Genomic DNA, 23,891 nt, shown 5'->3' on the forward strand with positions numbered 1-23,891 from the left:
AATAGATATAGAATATATAGAGATCCTGAATTCATTACAATAATCTATATCAGAGAGGAAACATCTTTATTAGTAGGAGTCTTAATGTTAGATTACCCAGTCTCTGTAAAGGAAATCCATTATTGTATGTAGGATTGTATGTATGTAGGATGAGTTAGAGGTTCATGTGGAACTTTAGGTTACTAATAAGCTCTATTCGGGTGCAGCTGCTAAAGCTGAAGCCATTCCTATGTAACACCTACCCTTTTTTAAAAAGAGCTTGGCTCTTCCCAGAAAACAGTTAAGACTCAGTTCCCAGTAGCAAACCAGCAAACTGTAGTTCCTTCTATAGTAGCACTGATAGCTGATTTCAAAGAATGCAAATACTTTGCTACTTCTAAATAAAAATGTATTTTATATACTGGTATATTTTATGAAGTTCTATACAATTCTTTTTCTATATTTTTATATAATCAATCCCAACCTGTAATTGTACCATAGGAAAAAAAAACACTAAACCACAGTTGCAAGGAATTGAAAGTAAAAGAGTAAGTTTTCCATTTACTTCGTTTGGATATTAATATCATTCTGAAAAATGAGCTATTTAAAGAAAAAAAGATAATTGATGGTAATATATGATTTAAAGCTGTATCCTTGCATCTCCTTGCATCTCCATATTTAGAAGATTGATGCAAAAATATCAAGTTATTTTTCTAATGAAAAATTAAAATCTGGAATTGAATTTTTGGAGAACTGGATGCATTACAATTTCCTGCAAATCAAAGAATATTAAAAAAATTCTTCCATTTCTTCATTTATACTTGCCTAACTGCTGCAACACAGTTGCTTTCACTTGTGCAGGAAGGTTTTCATACTGCAAAAGTTGTTCATATTCCTTCTTTGCCGAATGATATTTTCTCTAAAAAGTAGAATGAGATGTAAGTGATACTTTTTTTAAACTGGAAGCTGGATTGATATTACATACATACATACAGCAACTAACACATTGCAGCAGACTACTATGCTTATGATGAAAAAATTATTTAAAGAAGCAAATTCAAATATAATATTTGAATCTGGTGAATCCTGATCTATCAGCTTACTATTAATTAAATATGAACTATTCAAATTCTACTATATTACTAGTGCTCTACTCGGGTGGTGATGACAATGTCCATCCAATAAATTTAGATTACCATATGCAACTCCAAAATGAAGAGGAAAATTAAATTACTGAAGAACCAACATAAATTGATGGAAGTGAATAAATGCAATCCATTAAATTAAACAAAAGCTAATTATATTCAAAATTTTCTCAATGTTGAACATTGTCGTTTTCTGATTCTCAAATTTCTATGCTTCACATTAGGATTAAATCTCCTACGGGGTATGTAAAAGTAAATAGAAAAGATGTGGAACAAGTGAGGAGATCCTTAATCAAAGTGGGGTTTTAAAATAGAACAAATACTGTCAAGCAACTAGAACATCTGCCTTTTCAATTCAAACATACTGGGTTGGATCCAGGGCTGCTGCTCCACAAATGGAAGAGCCTCTTCCGTTCCCAGAAGTGAGTTGGATCCAGTGGATGCTCCTCCTCAACTGGATGCTTCTGCAGGTGGAAGAGGGGGAAGCAATTTTCACTGATTTCCCCTTCCCCCTGCAGCCCTCACTGCTATGTCAAGCAAAAGTGCCCCCAACCATCTAGAACAGATTTTTGAGGGCATATAGGCTGTAGCGGGAGGGGAAAATAAGCAAAAATAATTTCTTTCCCTCACCCCTCAACTGAGGGATCTGTTCAGTTCTGCCCCATAAAATTCTGTAAAGAGATCTTTTATTTAATATGTGACAGACACTAGGCGCAACTAAATTGGTCAATCATTGCAGCCATTTGGATCTGTGAAATATCATCTTGTAGTATTTATTTACTTAGATGTATTATGGGAACCCACTGCAAAAAAATCTGAGTGATTTATAGTATTGAAATATACAGTTAAATCAGTTAAAAATAATAAAATCTAACAGCCCAAAGGGGGAAAAAATCATAGTAAAAATAACACACGGGGGCTTAACAAACACACTAGCTTCAGGCCTGGGAACAGAGTAGTTCTTAAAGGCCTTCCAGAACCTCAGGAGAGTAGGCACCTTACATATCTCCGGGGGGTGGGGGGTGGGGCTGGGGAGATGCAGTTCCAGAGGGCAGGGGTAGAAATAAAGAATGCCGGCTTCTTCAGTCCCTCAGATGGCAATACTTGAGGGATTGGACCATAACCACTCTGCTGAAATCTGCCAAAATATACCAAGTGGGCAGAAAAAATTGGGGATAGCTATGTATGAAAATATAATATAGCTAATAATAAGATGTGAATAAATGGATAAATATTTGAGAGAATAGTTATCATGTTTAAGTGTAATCTCAAGACTCAATGTAGGGTGTGTGTGTATGTGTGTGTGTTATTATTTCATATACCAAGGTATATAAAAGGTATGCTTTCTATTCCAACATTATACATATTTAGCAGAAAACAGAAATGGAACTCAATATTATTGAATTTTTTAAACATATTTGAACATTGCAATAAATCATTATCAGGCTGTTAATTAGAGTTCAAAAATATTTATTATATTAGTATTATTGATCAGATCAATAAAGATGTAAGTGATTTGAATATTTTCTGAAAATGCACATTTGAATGCATTCTAGTTTAAGGATTTCATATCTTCCTATGTACTTATGTATTATGTATTGTATGTACTATGTATTGTACTTAATGTACATTTTGATTGTTCAATAAATAAATTCCTTTTGGAAATGCAAAGTAGTACTAACAATGCTACATACAATAAACCAGTAACAAATAACAACAAAAAAGTTTTTGTAAGTCCTTAAGAATAGCCCAGTTATGTACACTGAGAGCATATGCACCAAGACAAATTCCTTGTGTGTCCAATCACACTTGGCCAATAAAAAATTCTATTCTATTCTATTCTATTCTATTCTATTCTATTCTATTCTATTCTATTCTATTCTATTCTATTCTATTCTATTCTATTCTATTCTATTCTATTCTAATATATTTGTTTCTGGTTTACAAAAATATAAAAGAATAAATAGTTTGACCTATTACAACTAAAAATAAATTAAGTTGTAACTATTTTTAAAAAGAAAAAAATTGTATCATCTTATTGGTTTGTCTCGTAGAACTACTGTATGTAATTTTTTGAATTAAGGTTGAAGAACTTTATTACAAAATATAACTCCATTGACATATTTCAAATTGTTATATTTAATATTCAAAAGGTATTACAGCCTTACCTGGGTTTCATATAAATGGGCAACATGAAACCGAACTGTGAAAGTATGGAAATAAAAATATTAGGAATAGCAGATTCAAGGTAAGTATTGCTTATATGTATAACTTTACTTGTTATTGCTATGTAATCAGGGAAGAAAAGGACATATACAGAAGCAGAGAATATAGTTCCATCCTTCCAGAAAAAGATATGTGAAAAGAATCATCTTTACACACAACAGCTGCAACAAGTTGGAGTTGTGCATGCATATAAAGAAAATATGCAGATCTGGGGAATTATTTATTTACTTACATACTGTGCCTTTGGGTCCCTGGAATAATCCCTCAAGTTTTCTTGGCAAGATTTTCAGAATATATATATATTTAATTAATTAGGGCAAAGGAAATAGCCTGCAAATGGGTTCTGTTTCAATTCAACTGAAATATACTTGAATAGCTTTTTGGGCTTCAAAGAAAACATCCTTTTGTTCCATTCTCCAAAATACCAATTAGGTAATACAAAGTATTTTTGAATTACCTAATCATTCAAAGAATATTCAAGACAATTTACAGTAAATTTACAATTTACAATAAACCATCAATAGCTCAATGTAGCAGGAAATTAAACATATATTTGGAAAGCAATTAACTGTCTTTGTATCCCGGGTTATCATTTCTCAAGTGACACTTAATTCAAATAACAACTCCTTCATGATAGAAATTTATTTTGACACAAGCTTCATCCTAAAAATAATTAGTCAAACAACTTTTGTTTATCCATCTTCTTATTGTAAAAGAAGAGACTATATTTTCACTATAAGATACTTCGATAAGATGCTCAGCAAGGTAAAGTGAGTATCTTCATTTTAGCTTTCTGACATATCTTTTTAATCGTGTTACAATTTAGCCTAATCATGTAAGGGCCAAATATTAATTTAATTCATTTCACAGACAACTATAATACTGGTTGTTGAAAAAAAAATGATTAGAATATGAAGAAACAATTAGAGTTATTAACCAGCATTACACTAGTTCTTTTCCCAAATAATATTAAAGTTATTCAAATGCAAAAGGATTTTTAAAAGGGCTATAAGTAAAATTATCAATATATGAATTCATCCCTTAGAACTTAAATATACATTATATTTTGTGTTTCACATATCACTCATATTTATGAATCTCAATGTTTTTTTCCTAAAGAAAATTCATCCTTTCAAGATTTTTAATGAAGGAAATTTGTTTTTTCTATAATTTAATCCTATTACATTACTAGCAGTACTACAGTATTGTACAGTATTTCTTAAGCAAGAAAAAGGGACTAGGGAATATGCTTGAGTTTGCCAATGTGATGACACCAGTATAAGCCACCATATCTCAAAACATCTGCAGAAAGATTATTTCTCTTGCAATAATATTTAAATAAAATTCAAATTGCTTCAGAACAAAACATTATCCTCCGCCTGATTTTTTTAAATAAATGTTTTAAGGAACATACAGTAGTGGTTTATTATAAGATGCAACTTTGTTAGGCCCAATAAAGGTGGGATGAGGGTAAAAAAGAGAAAAGGAATCTTCTTTGGTGGGCAGGGAATATAATTAACTGAGCCCAGTACAGGTAGTCCTTGGTTAACAATGGTAATTGGGACCACAATATCCGCAGCTATGTGGTCATAAAGTGTGATATAATGTAATTGTTTACAGATTACAGTAATTTCAGCAGTCCCTATTGTTAATCAAATCCCACCTCAATCCACAGCATTCCTGGCTTGGTCTTTTTCAATTTCAAATCTGTCTAAGGAAAGAGACTACCTCTTCTTGAACTCCCTTCACATGGCTATCTCCCCATCTCTGCCCTTTTGGTTGCCCACCTACACATTACCCCCACTGCCTGGCTGGTCTCCTTCCATCACATCCTCCATGCTGTCTGCCACTGCTATATTGGCTGGGGCCTTTTTGTGTGTGTATGTGTACTGCCTTCTTTTGCACTGGGTTTATCTTGGACTCTGCCCAGGACCTCCATTCACGGTTCATCCAGGGACTTTATTTTCACCCCACCCAGGGCTCCTGTTTGTAAATGAACCTTGGCACATGAAAGAAGGCCCTGGCTATGCCAACATGAAAGAAAATCCTTCTTCTACAATAGCACCTTTTTTCATGAAAGGCCCTAGGTGAGGCATAAGAAAAGCCCTGGCTGCACTGTCACAAAAGGCAGTGTGAAAGAAGACTCTGGTCAACACAGAAGACCAGTACAGAAGATGGTCTGCGCATGGCAGCAGACTGGCTGGACAACAGGGGTATTGGGTAGGTGGGCAGCCAAAAATGGTCATAAATGCAGTGGGTCTCAGTTGGCATGGATTTTTTTCACATGATCGCAGTGAGTTGTAACAGCTGGAACTTCGAGAATCAGTCTCATTCAGTGCCATCGTAACTTTAAATAGTTGCTGAATGAATGGACGTTAAACAAGGAGTATTTGTACTGGGAAAATGCAGTATGGACTCTATAAAATGAGAATAACTCCCAGTATTTTGTGAACTGCACATGCCTCCCATGAAAATTGTTGTTTGGTGATACTAGAACATTTTCAAAGTTGTAAATGAATCTCAGAAAGGCACAACCTTTTATGGGCAAACTATTTGTGTTGCAACTTAAAACCTCCATTCTTGCTCGATTTTCTGACATTGCAGAAACCACACAAGAATGTGGTGTGCTTTCATGCAGCCTCCAGATCCTCTGAAGACTGCAGCCTCAAAAAGTACTCAAGAATGAAGCATGTTTTCTTGCTGTTTTCAGAGGCCATGCAAGAGCATCCTCTGAAGTTACTTCCAGACTGAAGACCTCATGTAACCTGGAGCTCAGATAGGCACATTTTTCTAAGAGTTACCTGTTTTCTTGTATTGTATCAGGTGATCATTTCAAACAATAATGAATACTTTGGAAATGTGAACCAGGGGACTTTATTCCCTTTTCCAAGCTCTTAACAAACTATTCTCTTTTGTATGTTTAATTGAAAGTGAGATTCACCATAGCTAAATGACTGGTACTATTCTAAATCAGGTAGTGACATGAAAGACACTCAAGGTAGGGGTTCTTTCAGCTATCTTTCTTTACAGCCATACCCTACCTCAGTTACTTATAAATGATAAAACTAGTTTAATAAAGAATGCATTTTCATTGTTATTATTATACCAGTGTCTGAGTTTAGTTCTCATTATAAGGAAAAGGCAAAACTAAATAATGACCATTCACAAGAAATTGTTCAGAAGAATTATTTGTAATATATTGGTCCAACATTTATCAAGAAGCTAATTACAAGATTTATCTGTAAATGTAAAATACTAATGTACATACTTTAATGCCAATTACAAGGTGCTATCATCATACAACCATAGAAATTAATTATAAAGATATGATACAGGACATAAAATTATTACAGTAAATACAACTGTAATAAATACTTAAAATACTTACTTTCAGCATTGGACAAAGTGCAAGGATTGCAGTCAATCAAAGCTAACTGAAAATGCTGCAAAAGAAAACAAAATAATTAATATTTCTCCTAATGAAAACTAATAATTTTTGAAAAATACTTTGAAATATTTGAAACATATTTTCATTCTAACAACTCAATGAATGAAAATCTTTTGATAACATGACCATTAACATACAGTTAAATAATAGAATTGTGAATAGAAGCCAATTAAATTTCTAAAAATATAAACAATGTTGCAAAAAATTCTAATTTGTAGACAAGCAACTGATAATGGTACTGATATAACAAAATGATACATAATTTTGTAAGTCTTCACTCCCATCAAACACATGAAACATAATCACAGAAGTATTTTAAGTAAATCAAAGATCATTAATTATCAATATAATCAAATAAAAATCAAACTAGGTATTGTAAATAGTATATTAATTGGATCATAAAATCTGCTGTCGTTACAGCAGTTTAAATGAATTTATATATAAAAACAAATTGGGTGTATACACATACACTCACAGAAATAAATCTTACAAATAATACTGATTATCCCTAAGTTATTTGCCCTTTTAAAAAATTCAGGAACCATACAATGTATTCTGAAATGTTCCTCTTATACCTACTGAAATATAAATAGATTTATGAAAACTCTACTGCAAAGAAAATATCACCGAACATTTTTCATTTTCAGTGAAAACGAATACTTAAATGTTCATTTGCATTTAAGTAACAAAGTATTTTCTCAACACATGCCAACATCAAAAGGTACAGATATATAATTAAAAATAATTTAGCATTATATAGCTACTTCTAATTATGAATGTGCATCAATGAACAAACCTATGAATTTTGAACAATCCAGTACATCTAACAAATTACCAAAGTTCGTTCTGAGAAGTATTATTTTTTTAAAAAAAATCAAAAACATGTAGAACAAAGCTCTTTTACCTCCAAATGTCTATAGAGATTCTCAGTCATCCAAGTCATGGTTGTCCCAAAAGCACTTTTTCAAAAGGCAACTGGACTTTCTCTGTTTTTCCTTGAAGATGTTTCGCTTCTCATACAAGAAATTTCTTCAGTTCTAACTGAATGATGGAGAATGGAAGGATTTATATTCCTTGCAGTCATGTGGTCCTTAGTACTCTCTCTGAGAGTCGTTGATGCCACTTGGAGGATTATCTGTACCGTCAGGATCACCTAAATTGTGCAAATGGGTGTGGAACTTTCAGTGGTTCCAAGAAGGTTCCATACTGATTTGCACTATTCGCGTGACCATGAGGGCACAGATAAACAACTCTCAGAAAGAGGGCTACCAACCAGATGACTGCAAGGAATATAAATCCTTCCATTCTCTGCATTCACTCAGAACTGAAGAAATGCTTAGATGAGAAGCAAATGTCTTCAAGGAAAAACAAAGAAAGTCCAGCTGCGTTTTGAAAAAGCATATTTGGATTTACCTGAAAATAAACGATTTATTATCTTCACCAGTACAACTACCAACTCATCAAATTAAACATCCAGCTCTAAATCTCTGCCCAAATCAACATTAGTAAATATCTGCATCTCATACAAATATTGCAGTACTGAAGCCAGGTATTACTGTATGAAATAGTTTAATATGCAAGAGAAGCCAGATAATTATATATTTCAAGGCAGAAATCCATCTAAAGAAATCCAAATCAGAAGAGGCTTGTCTAAAAGTAATTAATTAGATAGTTAAAGTTTGCAATAAAAATGACAGATGTAATCTTTGCAAATAATTAAAAGTATAGTATTGGTAACTATCCATTATTAACAATTATATATAAACAATAGTTTGCTTCATCACTACATATTGAAAATTAGAATTGTCTATTTCTTAGTTTTATTGGTATTTCTACAATGTTATTTCATCATGCACAACTGCCAAGTCAAAATAACACTTAACACTAGAACAAGATTTTTAAAAAATCAAAGGAAAATATCAGGGTTTTTTAGATATTGAACGCTATGATATGCCAGAATTGGAAGTTTATGTAACAGGTCATTCAAAAAGTCAAGATTAAATACTTAATAAATTTTATATGTGTTTACCATAGCTAGAAAATCATACCTAAATTCAAACCTTTGAGAAAGATAATTTATAATCTATGAATGAAGTCTGATCCTGTGAGCTGCCTTTTGTTCATATAATTAGAACATAGAAAGGCCTGCATAATCAAAGTCATGTCAAACAAGCAGAAACATAACTGAAGGTTAAAAATGAGGCTGCAATATGTACTGCTAAATCAACCCATTTGTTTGTGCTCTAAAACTCTTCAAAATCAGAATCTATTCTTTTAAAGAAAGGTGATTAAGATGTAAGCAATTTCTTCCACTGTGGGCTCCACAATCAAAACAGAGGCATCAAGAGAGAACCGGAAGCATCGTGGCAAGACTGCCTGGAAAAGGGCGTTGGTCCTACCTGAGACGCACCTTCTCATTGGGTGGAGACAGCAGCCAGCAGGGGTTGTACCCGCCTGTTCAGATTGATGGACTGAGTCTGTCATGTTACTGGGCAGATCCAGCTTTTGGCAAAGACATAAAAACAGACTCGGCGTGTGGGAGACCAAGAGAAAGGTAAGTAATAGAGAGAGAGAGAGAGAGACCAGACTGGCGAAGGGAGGGTCTGGCTGCTGTCTCCACCCAACGAGAAGGTGTGTCTCAGGTAGGACCAACACCCCTTCTCCATTGTGGATGGAGACAGCAGCCAGCATGGGAGTTCACTGTCCCTAAACATGGGGGGGGGGAACCAGGCTGGTCCAAAGAACCCTCCCCAGAAGGACCCTTTGCAGAACTTGATGACCAAAGGCGGCATCCGCCGAAGCGAATTTGTCCAATTTGTAATGCTAGATGAAGGGAGACAGCGATGTCCATGTCGCCGCCCTGCAGATTTCGAGCAAAGAGGCCTGCGTGGCCTAATCCGCTGACGTTGCAGCACTGCGGGTCGAATGCACAGTTAAACGAGGAGGTCTCAGTAAAGAACATAGCTCGTAGGCAGATACAATAGTTTGCCGGATCCAGTGACCGATGGTCGATGATGACACCTTGCAGCCCAGGGATACCAGCAGGAAGGACACAAACAACAATTCCGTCTTGCGGATTGTAGCAGTCCGCTTAAGATACACACGGAGTGCCATCCTGATGTCCAGAGTATGCCAGCGGCGTTCCAGGGGATGAGCAGGATGAGGGCAGAAGTTAGGAAGGATGAGTTCCTGCATGTGGTGGAACGTTGTGTTGACCTTTGGCACAAAGGTAGGATCCAGTCGAAGAACCACGCGATTCGCGTGGAACACAGAGGTAATTACAAGTAGAAAGGGCGACGATCTCTGAGATGCGGCGAGCCGAAGTGATGGCGACCAAAAAGGCAACTTTATACAATAGCAGACGAAGGCTCGTTGTCCGCAAAGGTTCGTACGGGGAACCCGTAAGCGAGTTCAACACAATCGAGAGGTCCCAAGTAGGGTAGCGATGCAGGATCAGAGGACACAAATTAGTAGCGCCGCAGAGAAAACAACAAATCAGAGGGTATTGAGCTAAAGAAGTCAAAGAACCACAGGTAAGTATCGATGAGATCGCCGCCACCTGTCTCCGCAAGGTATTAGGGGAAAGACCTTTGGAGAGACCCTCCTGGAGGAAGACCAAAATGTTCACTATTGAGACGTGAAGGGCCTGAACACTGTTCCGATCACACCATGCACAGAAGGCCCGCCAGGTGGCCGAATAGATACGGTCCGTAGAAGGCCGTCGTGAAGCTTGAATTGTGTGGATATCTGGTGGGATATTGGCACCCCCTAAAATGCACCGCTCAACCGCCAAGCGGTCAGATTGAGCCACGGCAGGTCCGGATGTTGAAGCTCCCCCTGCGTCAGAGTGTCCGCTCCTGGGGAATGCGCCATGGGCGCCACGGAGGGGTGACAGACAAGGAGACGAGGTCCGGAAACCAAGGCCTCCGAGGCCAATGAGGGGCCAGAAGAATCACCTCCGCAAGTTCCAGTAACAGCTTGCAAATGACCCTGGAAAGGAGGGAGATCGGCGGAAAGACATATAGGAGCCCCGCCGGCCAGGGGGATCGGAGAGTGTCAACAGACTCCGCCAGAGGCGATGGGAAGCGAGAGAAGAACTGCGGGAGCTGGGCGTTCACTTGAATTGCAAACAAGTCCATCTCCGGAGCACTGAAGCGGTCTGTCAGGTCCCTGAAGATCCACGGGTATAGATGCAATTCCGCATGGTCCACTTGCTGGCGGCTCAACCAATCTGCCTCAACATTGGTGGTTCCGGAGATGTGCTCCGCCTTGAGCGAAGCAAGATGACGTTCCGCCCAGAGTCCCAACTTCATGGCCACTGCTATGAGGGTCTTGGACCGTGTGCCCCCAAGGCGATAGATGTGTGCCTTTGCTGTAATACTGTCCGTGAGGACTAGGACATGGGAGCCGGACACGAGATGGCGAAAAGATCGCAGAACTAGGAATACCGCCTGTAACTCCAACCAGTTGATCGGTCTGCGAGCATCGCTGGTGGTCCACTGGCCTTGAGCCATCTGACCCTGACAATGGGCCCCCCAGCCTCGAAGGCTGGCATCCGTTGTCACCACTATTCTCCGTGGATCAAAGAAAAGGCAACCTGCTGAAATGGCCGGGGAGCACCACTACCAGAGGGACCTGCGCACCGACTGGGGAACTGGGAGTTTTAGGGAGGAAGTCCCTCTGCCTGCTTTCTGCAATGGCAAAAGAAACCATTGAAGTTCCCAGGTGTGAAGTTGAGCCCAAGGAACAATGGAGATGGCTGATATCATCTTTCCCAAGAGTTGTGATAGGAGAAAGGGGGAAGTGGATTGGCAACCTTCAACCCTAGCAACTAATGATCTCAAACTGTCCTGTCTTTCTTGCGATAGATAGACCCTCCCCGCCATGGAATCTATTATTGCTCCTAAATGGAGTAAATGAGTGGTCGGAACAAGATGGCTCTTCTCCGTATTAATGGAGAAGCCATGGGAGGCCAAAGCCTGGAAGGTGGCCTGTACATCAGCCGACGCCTGCTGTGAGGTGGAGGACAAAATCAGGATGTCATCCAGGTAACACTGGAGATGGATGGACCTAGCCCTAAGGGAAGCAGCCAAAGCCGCCAAAACCTTGGTAAAGATCCGGGTGTAAGGCTTCGATGCTATCTCAAAATAAATGAACTTCCAAACTGCCACCGGGGGGCGGAAGAAAGGCCAAAGGGTAGGGCCCGATACTGGTAATGGGATCCCCCATAGTAGAATCTAAGGAACCTCCTATGGGAGGGGAGGATGGGAATGTGGAGATAGGCCTCGGTGAGGTCTATTGAAGTGAGATCGCCCCTCCGAACACCGTCGAGAACAGATTGTAACGACTGCACCTTAAATTTACGGTATACGACATACAGGTTCAAATGTTTAAGGTCCAGAATAGGTCTCCACCCCCCCCAATGACTTAGATACCAGAAAAACCCAGGAATAAAAACCTGTTCCCTTTTGATCATCAGGCACCATCAGGCATCATCAGTTGGATAGCCCTGATTGAAAGGAGATGCTGAACCACTGAGTCCATAAGGGACCTCTTTTCGACGTTCCTAGAAAGCGGACAGCAGACAAAAGACCTCGGGGCAGGGGAGACGAATTTGATGGCCAAACCGGATTTTAACGTGGCCAGGACCCATTTATTGGACTTGATACTCTCCCAAAGGTTGGCAAAGAGAGCCAATCTGCCACCTATGGGAGGGTCCGGGATGCAGCTAACGACGGCGTCGGAAAGAACGACCTCCTCCCCCTCGAAAGGGCCATTTGGACACAAAGGGTCTACCTCTGGGAGCTCTGTCCTGGGCGCCGTGTTGCCGGGAATTAAAATTGCCATGCGGTCTAGTCGTAGCAAAGGATGTGCTATCCCCATCAAAATTCCGGGCTTGGATACAGGAAGGATAAGGCATGAACGGAGACTCTCTCCTGCAGAAAGCTGCAGAGAGAACCTTCCTCTTATCTTTAGTTTCTATAAGAAAGGCATCCAAAGGTTCTCCGAACAACTTTGAACGTACAAATGGGACATAGGCCAGGCGCCACTTTATGTCTGGCATCCGCCTGCCAATGATGGAGCCAGACTAAACGTCAGGCCACTACTGACGATGCCAAGGGACTTAGCAGCAAATCGGACCGCATTAAGGGTGGAGTCTGCCAAAAACTGTATGGCCGCGATTATCTTATTCAAGTCCTGCTTCACCCGGACATCCTCCATAATCAAATTGTCCTGTACCTGACGCAGCCACAAAAGTGTGGCCCGGTTAAAGAAGGATGCGGTGGAGGCAGAACGGATGGCCCAGGCTGCCCCCTGGTAGGCTCGCTGTAGAACTTGGTCAGAATGCCTGGTTGCAGACCTTCGTCCGGGTTCCCGGGAATGGCTGCATTAGGTAGCAGAGCCGCTATTGGAAAGTCGACAGAAGGAACCTGGAGGAGTGATGCAAGTTCAGAAGCCACGTTAAAGTTCTTTTTATCCATTGCTGACGGAATAGGTGCCGCACCTGGTGAGATCCACTGTTTCCTGATGACATCTAGGAACAGGGGTGGGGTAGGAATGGAATCTACTGCCTTAGATGGTTCAGCGAAAAGAGGATCCAAAGCCCCATGAGCTGCAGGGATGGGCATCTGTGCTGGAGGAGGTGGGCCAAGTCCTGCGGTGTTGACTGCTTTGAACAATAGTGATTTAAACAAGGCCTGAGGAAAAAGGCCGGTAAAGGCGGGTTGATCTGGAGGAAGGCCTTCATCCTCGGAAGCTCTGCCTCCGCTGATGGGGAAACCTGAGAGCCGGTAGAGATGGGAGAATCCGGAGCCGCCCCCTGCAGAGCGTCCTCATAGCAGTCCAAGTGAGAAGCCAAAGCACCAGATGCCACCGATAGCGCTCTGCTGGGGGGCCTGAATTGGGCAGCCAGAGATTGGTGCACAGCTGCAGAAATAATGTTTTGTATCTGCTCGGGCAAAAGGAAAATGGAGTGTTGACCAACGCCTGACGCCAGATCAACAGGAGATGGAGGAGCAGATTCAGGCAAGGCAAGTATCGGAGGAGATGAAGGCACCTTGTCCCCAGAAGCCTCAGGTTCGGTCACCGTCACTGAGCCCCACAGAGCATTAGGGTGGATAACGACAGGACAGTCTTTGAGGGAGGCTTGGTCGGAAGGAGTCGTAGAAGGTACTCGCACCGCTTCTTTTGAAACCTCAGCCCTCGCTTGATGAGCAGGTCTGCGCTCACTGGTCTTGGCACAAAACTTTGTTAAAACCTTATCCTGGTGAATTTCAGCCCGGGAAGAAAGGGAGCGACTGGTGGACCTATGGTGAGGCTGTGCCGCGCTGTCACTGGAGGGTCTGGCTGAAGATCTGGTCATGGATGAGGAGCCCTTTGTTGGACCATCAGACTATCCTGCCCGCCTGCCATGTTTGGACTTGTGCAAACTCTTGGGCATAATAGGGGCTTAGTTCAATTTCTATTAATGCCAAACTTGCCCTAAGACCGTGGAGGACCCTAGCACTGGCCGTTGAGAGGCACAGACCAAGGTCTGGAGGCCAATAGCAGTACGCCCAGGGCGCTTAATAGGAGCGGTGCGTACTGATAGCGCGTTAGCTAAAACTGCGCCTGTAGCGTAGGGAACGCGAGACTCCACAACGTGCACCAAAGGAAGAGACCTGAGGCTCTCAATCCCAGGGAAGTGCTCCTGCAGCTTGGGGAGCGTAAAAACTCCGCAAATTGTGCATAATGGGAGAGGCCTGAAGCCCTCAATCCCCTGCAGCTGCTCCGAAACGAAGCCTCAGCAGGCAAAACATAACGGTGCGAATAGTGCCCACAGTGGAAGCGCGAAGCTCCACTAAAGGCCAAAAATCCTCCCTGGTCCAGTGCGTTGGGGCGTGAACAACACTGTCAAATAGGGAGCACGAAGCTCCACTGATGGTCCCAGCGCTCGCCCAATAGCCAACGCGAGGAAAAACCGCGTTTCAAAGGGGGAGCGCGAAGCTCCGCAATGATGCAGCAGCCCGCTAGTGTTATTCAGTCTCAGCTGGTAGTCGGGCTGATCAAAGGCTGTTTGAGCGCTTTCGGTGTGAAATTTGCAATGAGGATCAAAATGGCTGCTGGCACTGTCAAAGGGGAGCACAAAGCTCCGCAACTGTCAGTAATGGAAAAAAGTCCGAAAAAATCGTAGCCGGCCCCAGGGAAGCTCCAGCCCCCTCACGTAGGAAAAACAAGCGCCCCAAATCCTCCGACTGAATTAAATGACCCCTTCAAAGGAAAGAGAAATCCACGGAGGGAAATTCCCCTCAGAAACCAGCGAAGCCAGTTACTGCGGCCAGTCTTACTGTTCAAACGAAGTCCAGATAACAGTCCATTTACATTCCAGATCACATCAAGGAATTCCAGCAGTAAGGGGAAAGGATGAGGAAAGGAGATGACTATAAGCAGCTAGAAATAGCCAGAAAACAGTCAAAGTAGCAACAGAGACAGTCCCACATGCCCGTCCAGACTGATGGACTGAGTCAAAAGCTGGATCTGCCCAGTAACATGGGCGGGACTTAACAGCTATGACAGACTCAGTCCATCAATCTGAACGGGCGGGTACAACCCATGCTGGCTGCTGTCTCCACCCACAATGGAGAATAGCGGGCTCTGATGAGCCCTGCGAAAATCCAGGCAAACAAACTGCTGTTGGGGGGTCTTTGGACCAGATCCGTCCTGTAGGGATGGTGAAGAAGAAGAGGCATGTTGGACGACCAAGAGGAACAGGCAAGTTCCTCGGAAGGTTGGAGAAAACTCTTCAATCCGGTGGTCACTGCCATTGCGGCCATCATGAAACTGGGGCAACTGGAATAAGTTTTGTGCAGGAACGGTGATTTGGACAGAGTATTTGTACAGGATGAGCGATTGGCCAACTCACAGGTAAAAAAGAACTATTTTAAAATTTTTAAAAGAAGTCCCGGAGAGGAAATAGCAGCTAATTGGCATTGGGCAATCTTAATGGAGGGAGAACAACAAAACAGAAGTTAAAGCACTAAAGCCCAGAACGGAGCTTGATATTTGGAATGGAAATTGGATTTGGAGATATTAAAATTATTAAAAGAAAAAGAAACCTGAAAGAAAAGTTTGTGTTCGCAGTTTGTGTTGGCAGGGGGGCAGAGGTCGACCTCGAGGCACCTTATTTGTGGGGTGCCGCAAGGTTCAGTCCTCTCACCCCTTCTGTTCAACATTTATGTAAAACAGCTAGGTGAGATCATCCGTGGTTTTGGGGTGAGTGTTCATCAGTATGCTGATGACACACAGCTATACATCTCCACCCCAGACCACCCCAATGATGCCCTTGCTGTGATGTCCCGTTGCCTGGAGGCCATGCGGATCTGGATGGGGAGAAACAAGCTCAGACTCAACCCCTTCAAGACCGAGTGGCTGTGGCTTCCGGCGTCCCGGTATAGTCAGCTGGTACCATCACTGACAATAGGGGATGAGATCTTGCTCCCTGCAGAGAGGGCCCGCAACTTGGGTGTCCTCCTGGATTCACGGTTATCTTTAGAAGATCATTTGACGGCCATGGCCAGGGGTGCCTTTTATCAGGTTCGCCTGATCCGCCAGTTGCGTCCCTTTCTGGATCGGGACGCCTTGCGCACGGTCACTCATGCCCTAGTTACCTCCCGTATGGACTACTGTAATGCTCTCTACATGGGGCTCCCCTTGAAAAGCACCCGGAGGCTCCAACTGGTCCAGAACGTAGCCGCGCGGGTGATTATGGGCGCAGCTCGTTACGCCCATGTACCTCTCCTACGCGAGCTGCACTGGCTCCCGGTGGTCTTCTGGGTACCATTCAAGGTGTTAGTTATCACCTTTAAAGCGCTCCATGGGTTAGGACCTGGGTACCTACGAGACCGTCTTTTGCCACCAATAGCCTCCCACCGACCAGTTCGTTCTCACAGGGAGGGACTACTCAGGGTACCGTCAGTCAAATTATGTCGACTGGCGACTCCCAGGGGGAGGGCCTTCTCTGTGGGGGCTCCAACCCTTTGGAATGAACTGCCCCCGGAGAAACGGAATATCCCTGATCTCCGTGCTTTCCGCCATGCCCTCAAGACCCTGATGTTCCAACAGGCGGGGCTAAACATACGAACATGTGAATGATTTTTTAAATGTTAGATAATTCTGGGTTTTATTTAATTGATCAAACCAAGTAATAATTTTAATTAGCAATTTTATGATGTTTGTGTGTCTATATTTTTCTTGACTGTACACCGCCTTGAGTCCTACGGGAGAAAGGCGGTATAGAAATATAATAAATAAATAAATAAAATAATTTTTGAACAAGATAGTTTTTGGACATAATTTTAAAAGTTTTGAACTTTGAAGGAAGAACAAAGAAAAATTTAAAATAGAAAAGCCCTGTAAAGGAAATTTTTCAATTGGATTTGGATTTGAAATTGGATTTTAAACTGGAATTTGGGATATATAAAATCAAGAAGAGAAAGAAGGAATTCGAAAAGCATTTGATAAGCGGATTTAATACACAAATTGGATATTTTGTGACTTTGTTATTTTGAAACTTGTGGATTGGAGAGAGACATCTGCGGGCGGAAAAAAAGTACTACAACAAACAATTTGAAATCTGGAAAAAATTACAGTGACCTTGAGCTACAAGAGCCGTGAGAAGTTTGAAGGAGGATTTGTTTTCTTTTAAGCTGTTTGAAATCAACAACTAAAGGAGGTGGGAAATAACAAAATTGTAAAGTGGAGTTAAAAACAAACCAGAACATCAAAATGTGGCAGGAACTAATTGAGATGGTTAAAATGATGTGTGTATCATTCAATCTGGATAGAAAACGAGGAATTGTGTCAGATCATATTCAATTCGATAAAGAGACTAAGAATGAGAAGCAAGAAAACTGCACTGAAGATAAAGACATTGATGATGAAAAATTAAATGATTACATTGGGAGTAACAATGAAAAAAAGAGAAGGGAGGGGAGGAAATAACCTAAAAAAAAGAAGCAAACTAAGAGAAGAAAAGGAAAGGGGAAAAAGCTAGAGGAAAATAGTGTAAATGATTACATTGGGATTAACAGTGGCAAAAATAGACAGGATAGAATGAAGCAAGAGAGAAAAAAAAGGGGAAAGGATCTGGCACAAAAATGTTAAATGATTACACTGAGATCAATAGTGGGGAAATAAGAAAAGTGAGAGGAGAAAAGGGGAATAGATCAAATGGGAATTTAGGGCAAACTAGATGTATAAACCACTTAAAAGTCAAAGGAAAGATACAGAAAAAAAGACTATAACAATAACTATAAAAAGAAAAAAAGAAAAAAGAAAGAAAATGAGAGAATGGGATAAGGTGGATGGCTGGATGGACCAAGAGAAAATGGTTAAAAGGATTAATTAATGGAAAGGAGGAAGGGCAATATGATATATACCTACAGTAATAAGTGAACTGTATTATTATTAACATTTGTGATTGTAATATGAAATGGACGTTGCTTACCCTTCTGGACGCACTGCTGGAGAATCCAAGAGTGTGCGTATTTCACCAGTTAGGATGGAATACTGAGTGCCTGTTACTTTAAGATTGTTGACTCTGCCCTTGAGGCCTGGCTGAGGCTCAGTTCCTTTCACGAAGAAGGCTCAACGAAAGGGTCCAATATAGACAGTACATAGAGTAAAACGCCAGGGAGGGTTGGATTCTCCAGCAGCGCATCCAGAAGGGACATTCAGGGTAAGCAATGTCCATTCTCAGACCCGCTGCTTGGAGAATCCAAGAGCGTGGGACGTACCCAAGCAAGTGTCACTCAGGGCGGGAAACAGGTTGCTCCACAATGGCCGGATCAGAAATGACAGACTGTAGAACATGCCGTCCAAAGGACGCCTCAGCCGAGGCGAAGGAGTCAACCTTGTAGTGTCGTATGAATGGCGTAAGGGATGTCCAGGTTGCAGCTCTGCATATGTCTAGAACAGATGATTGTGTAGCCCAGGCAGCAGTCGTGGAGGCGCTCCTCGTCGAGTGTGGAAGGATACGTCTCGGCAGTGATCTACTTTGGAGCGCATACGCCTTAGCGATACATGCCTTGAGCCAACGTCCAATGGTGGTGGAAGATACCTTATGTCCCAAGGACGCCGGCAGAAAGGAGACGAAGAGTGCTTCAGTCTTGCGGAAGGGTGCCGTCCGCTTGATGTAATGTCTGAGCGCCCACCTGACATCTAGAGTATGCCATTGAGCTTCAAGCCGATGATGGGGCGCAGAACAGAAGTCCAGGAGTATTAGCTCCTGTGATCGGTGGAACATCGAGTTTATTTTTGGCAAGAAGGATGGATCAAGGCGGAGAACGACCCGATTGGTGTGGAATATACAAAGGTCCGGGCGGACGGAAAGGGCTGCCAGCTCAGAAACCCTGCGGGCGGAGGTGATGGCGATCAGGAATACCACCTTCAAGGTGAGAAAATGCAGGCCGGTGGAAGACAAAGGCTCGAAGGGTGCGGACATCAGAGCCCTGAGGACCAAGGGAAGATCCCAAGTCGGGTACCGGTGGACTACTGGGGGACGGAGGTTAGTGGCCCCGCGAAGGTCCGAATCTTTGGGTCCTGAGACAATGGAAAAGACGCCGCCTGGAGCACTGTGTTGAGTGCAGTCACCTGACGACGGAGGGTGCTGGACGCGAGGCCCTTGTCTAAGCCATCCTGTAGAAATCTAAGGAGGGTGGAGACGGTGGCAGAAGCCGGGTCGGCGTCGTATGTGGTACACCAGCGACAAAAGGCCCGCCACGTGGCGTCGTAGATTCTATTTGTAGAGTCGCGGCGGGAGGCTTGCATGGTGGTGATTACCGGCCCTGGCAGGTTGTCCCTCAGGAGGAGGGACCTCTCAAATGCCAGACGGTTAGCTGGAGCCACTGTGGCTCCGGGTGGCGAAAAACCCCTTGGCAAAGAGAGATCCGGTCCTGTGGGATCCTCCAGGGACGGGAGATGGATAAGTCCAGTAGATCCGCATACCACGACCGACGGGGCCAGTGCGGAGCGACCAGGAGAACCTCCGCACCCTCCGAGAGGATTTTCCGCAGCACTCTGGGGATGAGAGGAATGGGAGGGAAGGCATACAACAGGCCCAAGGGCCACGGGCATCGGAGAGCATCTGTCCCTTCTGCCGTCGGACAGGGGAACCTGGAGAAAAAACGGGGAAGGTGAGTATTGCGGGGGCTCGCAAATAAGTCCACCAGAGGAGTGTCGAACCTGGCAGACAGCTCTTGGAAGAGGGAGGGGTGTAGCTGCCATTCTGCGTGGTCGATCTGGGAGCGGCTCAGCCAGTCCGCCTGGTTGTTGTCCGCTCCTGAAATGTGCTGAGCCGTGATGGAGAGCACATGGACCTCCGCCCAAGAGAGAAGTGACGTCGCTTCGTCCAGGAGCAGTTTGGATCGGGTGCCACCCTCCCGATTGACATGCGCCTTGGCCGTGGTGTTGTCGGTCAAGACAAGAACGTGTCGCCCCTCCACGACAGATGTAAAGCAACTGAGTGCCAGGTGGATCGCCCGTAGCTCTAGCCAGTTTGTCGTTCCTGAGATCCGACTGCGACCAGCGTCCTTGAGTTACTTTGGACGAGAGGTGGGCGCCCCACCCCACGAGGCTCACGTCCGTCATCAAGGTCACCCGGTACAGCTCTTGGAAGAAGGAGCCTTTCCTGACTGCAGGGGAGGTCCACCATTCGAGAGATCGCTGTATTGATTGAGGGAGGGGCACCCTGGTCCTGGAGTTGCTGCCGAGGGCTTTCTGCAGGGGAAGGAGGAACCATTGAAGGGGACGGGAGTGCAGGTGCGCCCAGGGCACAATATTTATACAGGAAACGAGTTTGCCCAGGAGTTGAGACAACATCAACACGGGAACTGAGGGGGTGGATAAGACCTGTGAAATCATGGTTGCGATACTCAGACGACGATCCTGCGATAGGAATACATGCCCTGAGGCCGAGTCGATGATGGCTCCGAGGTGTTGTAGACATGTGGTGGGGTGTAAGTGGCTCTTCTCCAGGTTCAGAGAAAACCCGTGATGTTGTAAAGAGTCATGCACTAACTCCAAGCCCCGTAGAGCCCGGTCGTGGGAAGGGGACAGGATCAGGATGTCGTCCAATTAGCAGAGTATTCTGATCGGAATTAGCCTGAGGGAGGCTGCGATCACTGCAAGGACTTTTGTGAAAGTGCGAGGGGCAGACGAGAGGCCGAACGGCATCGCTCTGTATTGGAAGTCCTGGTTGGAATAAGAAAACCGGAGGAAACAGCGATGTGACGGCCTGACCGGAATGTGGAGGTAGGCCTCCTTTAGGTCGATTGATGTCATCATGTCCGACCTCCTGATGGAGCCCAATATCGAGACCAGGGACTGCATTTTGAAGCGATGGTACGAGATCCACTTGTTCAGCTCTTTCAAGTCCAGGACCCCTCGCCAGTCCCCCAAGGATTTTGGGACAAGGAAAAATGCAGAGTAGAAACCGATTCCACGATGTTCTGTGGGAACCGGCTCTATAGCGTGAATGTCCAGCAGATGTTGAATCTCCTCGGACATCTGGTGCCGTTTCTCGGGATTTGACGACACTGGGCAGGACAGAAACCGGTTGGGAGGAAGGGAGGAAAACTCCAGGGTGAGGCCCAGCCTGATTATCTGAAGAACCCACTCGTCCGATGTTGAAAGTTCCCACTGATGTAAAAAGTGGGCGAGACGGCCGCCGATGGGGTGTTCGGTACAGTCATTTACCCCGTCGGAAGGATCGGGATCCGGTACCACGAAAAGGTCGCTTGGGGGGCTCCTGGTGCCTGCCACAGTCTCGAAAGGAATTCCGGTCGGAAAATCGGTCGGAAGAGAAGGAAGACGGTCAGTAAGTAGCGGAACCGCTGGTCCCGGGGTTGGTCCGAAAGGACGGCCGCTGTTCGTAGGGAGTGTAGTGGCGGTCAGCCCTGCGATAGGAAGACGGCATTACCTTCCTCTTGTCTTTATTCTCTACGAGGATAGGTTCCAGCGCCTCCCCGAAGAGAGCGGAGCCTTTGTATGGGGCCGAGGCCAAGCGCCATTTCGCCTTAGCGTCCGCCCTCCAAGGGCGCAACCACAGGAGGCGACGGGATGTAACTGTAGAGACCAGGGCGCGAGAAGCAAAGCGAGACGCGGCCAGGGCAGCATCAGCAGAGTATTCTGTGGCGGCTACTAGTTTATTCACATCCTGATGTAGACGCCTGTCATCGGAAGGGAGACACTCTTGAAGCTGGCAGAGCCAGATCAGCGATGCGCGGTTGAAAAATGAGGCTGACGTGGCCGCGCGAATGGCCCACGCCGCTGCTTGATGTGACTTGCGGAATACAAGTTCGGCCCTCTTGTCCTCCTAGCGTAGACCATCAGCCGAATCGTTGGAAAGGATTGCCGAAGAGGACAAGGCAGCCACCGGGGCGTCCACTGAAGGTAAGGTCAGAAGATCTTGGAGAGAGGGTGCCGAGCAAAAAAGTTTTTTATCCAAACCGGTGGGAGCTGCCAGAGTTCCTTCTGGGAGAAGGGCGGTATACAAATTAAATTAATTAAATTAATAAGAGACCCAGGCTGGGTCCAGGGCCGTTGAACGATCTCAGAGAAAAGTTGTGGACAAGGAATGAATTCCTCATCCGCCTTGGGTACAGCGAAGAGGGCCTCGTGTGGAGATGGGTCGCCCGACTGGGAAGGTTGGACTCGAGCGGCGGCCAACTGCGTGGTAACGATAGCCTTATGCAGTAAGTCCTTGAACAAGGAAGGCCGGAATAAGCCCGTGACAGCGGACTTGTCGGGCAGAACATCGTCATCCTCAGAGAACTCCATATCTCTATCCTCCTTATAGTCCAGTTGCAAGTCCTCGCTGTGGTCCGACTTGTGAAGATAACAGTCGCTGGGCTTAGCGGCTGCCCTGGGTATAATGGGATCTGACTGAGCAGGACCAGGTGGAGCTCTTTGAACCTGGCACGGTTGTGGTAGTGCCACAGTAGGAAGTCCCGACGCCAGCATTTGAGAAAGGGTCGCCGAGATCATCGCTTGTAAGTCGTAATAAAAGGGTTGTTGCCCCTCCAGCAAACAGAGCCCCGCCGCCGTAGGGGTGAAGGTGGCCTCCGGCACATGGCGAGTAGACGAAGGCGCCATGATCGGAATGAAAGGTTGAAGCAAGGTCTGAGGCACCTGCAGAACGGAGGGTGCCTCCGGCTGGGTAGACAGTTGTATCCCAACGGAATCTCCCGTTGGCTGCACCGGGGGAGTGACCCGGGGATCAGTGGATGCTGGAGGAGGTGCTGCATCTGGCATTATGGCAGGTTGCGCTGGCTGATGGTTTTTTCGCTGTGCCTGGTTGAAACAACGTTCGAGGGCGTCATGGCGCTGCCTTGCGTCCTTGGCCACAGCAGAAGAAGGTTTGTGCCCCTTTGAGGACGAAGACTGGGCCGACTTAGAGGAGCGTTTTGAGCGCTTCTTGGCTTCCTTGTGTGGGGAGCGTTCAGGAGGCTGTGGTGCGGGCGGGCTCTGAGGTTGGTCAAGGTCCGAGGAGAAATCGGGTTCGGCCATCTTTCTTTCTTTTGGGGGGGGGAGGGGGTAGTGGATTACTACAAGACGGACGTCCCCCGCGACACGGTCTCTATCAGGAAAGGCAAGCGAAAAAAATTCAATGTGAAATAAAATGGATCCAAGCAGACAAATAAAATGGCTGCTGAGGTGATGATGGCAGCTGAGAGTAGACCGTGAGTTCCGATGTGAGCTGGCTGTTCCAATATGGCGTCAGCGCGGGACGGGACTCCGGCTATGGCGCGTAGCGGCAAACTAAATGAACTCCTTTGAAAATGGGGGTGCGAGCTGATTGCGAAAGCTCCAGCGCTTCCACTAGCCAGCTAAAGGTCCTCAGCAGTAGAAAGGGAGACTTTGATGGCTCTTTAATGCTGTTAGGACAGTCAGTGAGAAACGCTGCTGTTGTCAGGCAGAAAGACTGTGAATCCGTCGAGATGAAAATGGGCGGGAAACGGGCCGTTACTTCAAACTTCGAGGGACTCACCAGCGGCTCGATCGGCGATGAGCTCTGCAGGTCGGCCGGGCGATCACTGGAATGGCCACGAGCACGC

General features: G+C 44.6%; 1 protein-coding gene across 13 annotated transcripts in view; it reads right to left on the minus strand.

Moving 5' to 3' along the window:
• KDM6A (lysine demethylase 6A) overlaps window positions 1-23,891 on the minus strand; it is a 277,427-nt gene that overhangs the window by 125,313 nt on the left and 128,223 nt on the right. For 7 of the 13 annotated variants that reach the window (XM_034423876.3, XM_034423880.3, XM_034423878.3 and 4 more), the window contains 3 exons: window positions 6,739-6,793; window positions 3,293-3,327; window positions 805-898 (listed from right to left, as the gene is read on the minus strand). In XM_034423876.3, the coding sequence (XP_034279767.2) occupies window positions 805-898; window positions 3,293-3,327; window positions 6,739-6,793 (184 nt within the window). Of the gene's footprint in view, window positions 1-804; window positions 899-1,489; window positions 1,589-3,292; window positions 3,328-6,738; window positions 6,794-23,891 lie in introns of all 13 variants that reach the window. The other 6 variants (XM_034423879.3, XM_034423877.3, XM_034423874.3 and 3 more) reach the window with 1 other exon arrangement.

The sequence above is a fragment of the Pantherophis guttatus genome, chromosome 5 (genome assembly GCF_059756535.1).
Source record: "Pantherophis guttatus breed Tessera chromosome 5, ASM5975653v1, whole genome shotgun sequence".
Classification (NCBI taxonomy): domain Eukaryota; kingdom Metazoa; phylum Chordata; class Lepidosauria; order Squamata; family Colubridae; genus Pantherophis; species Pantherophis guttatus.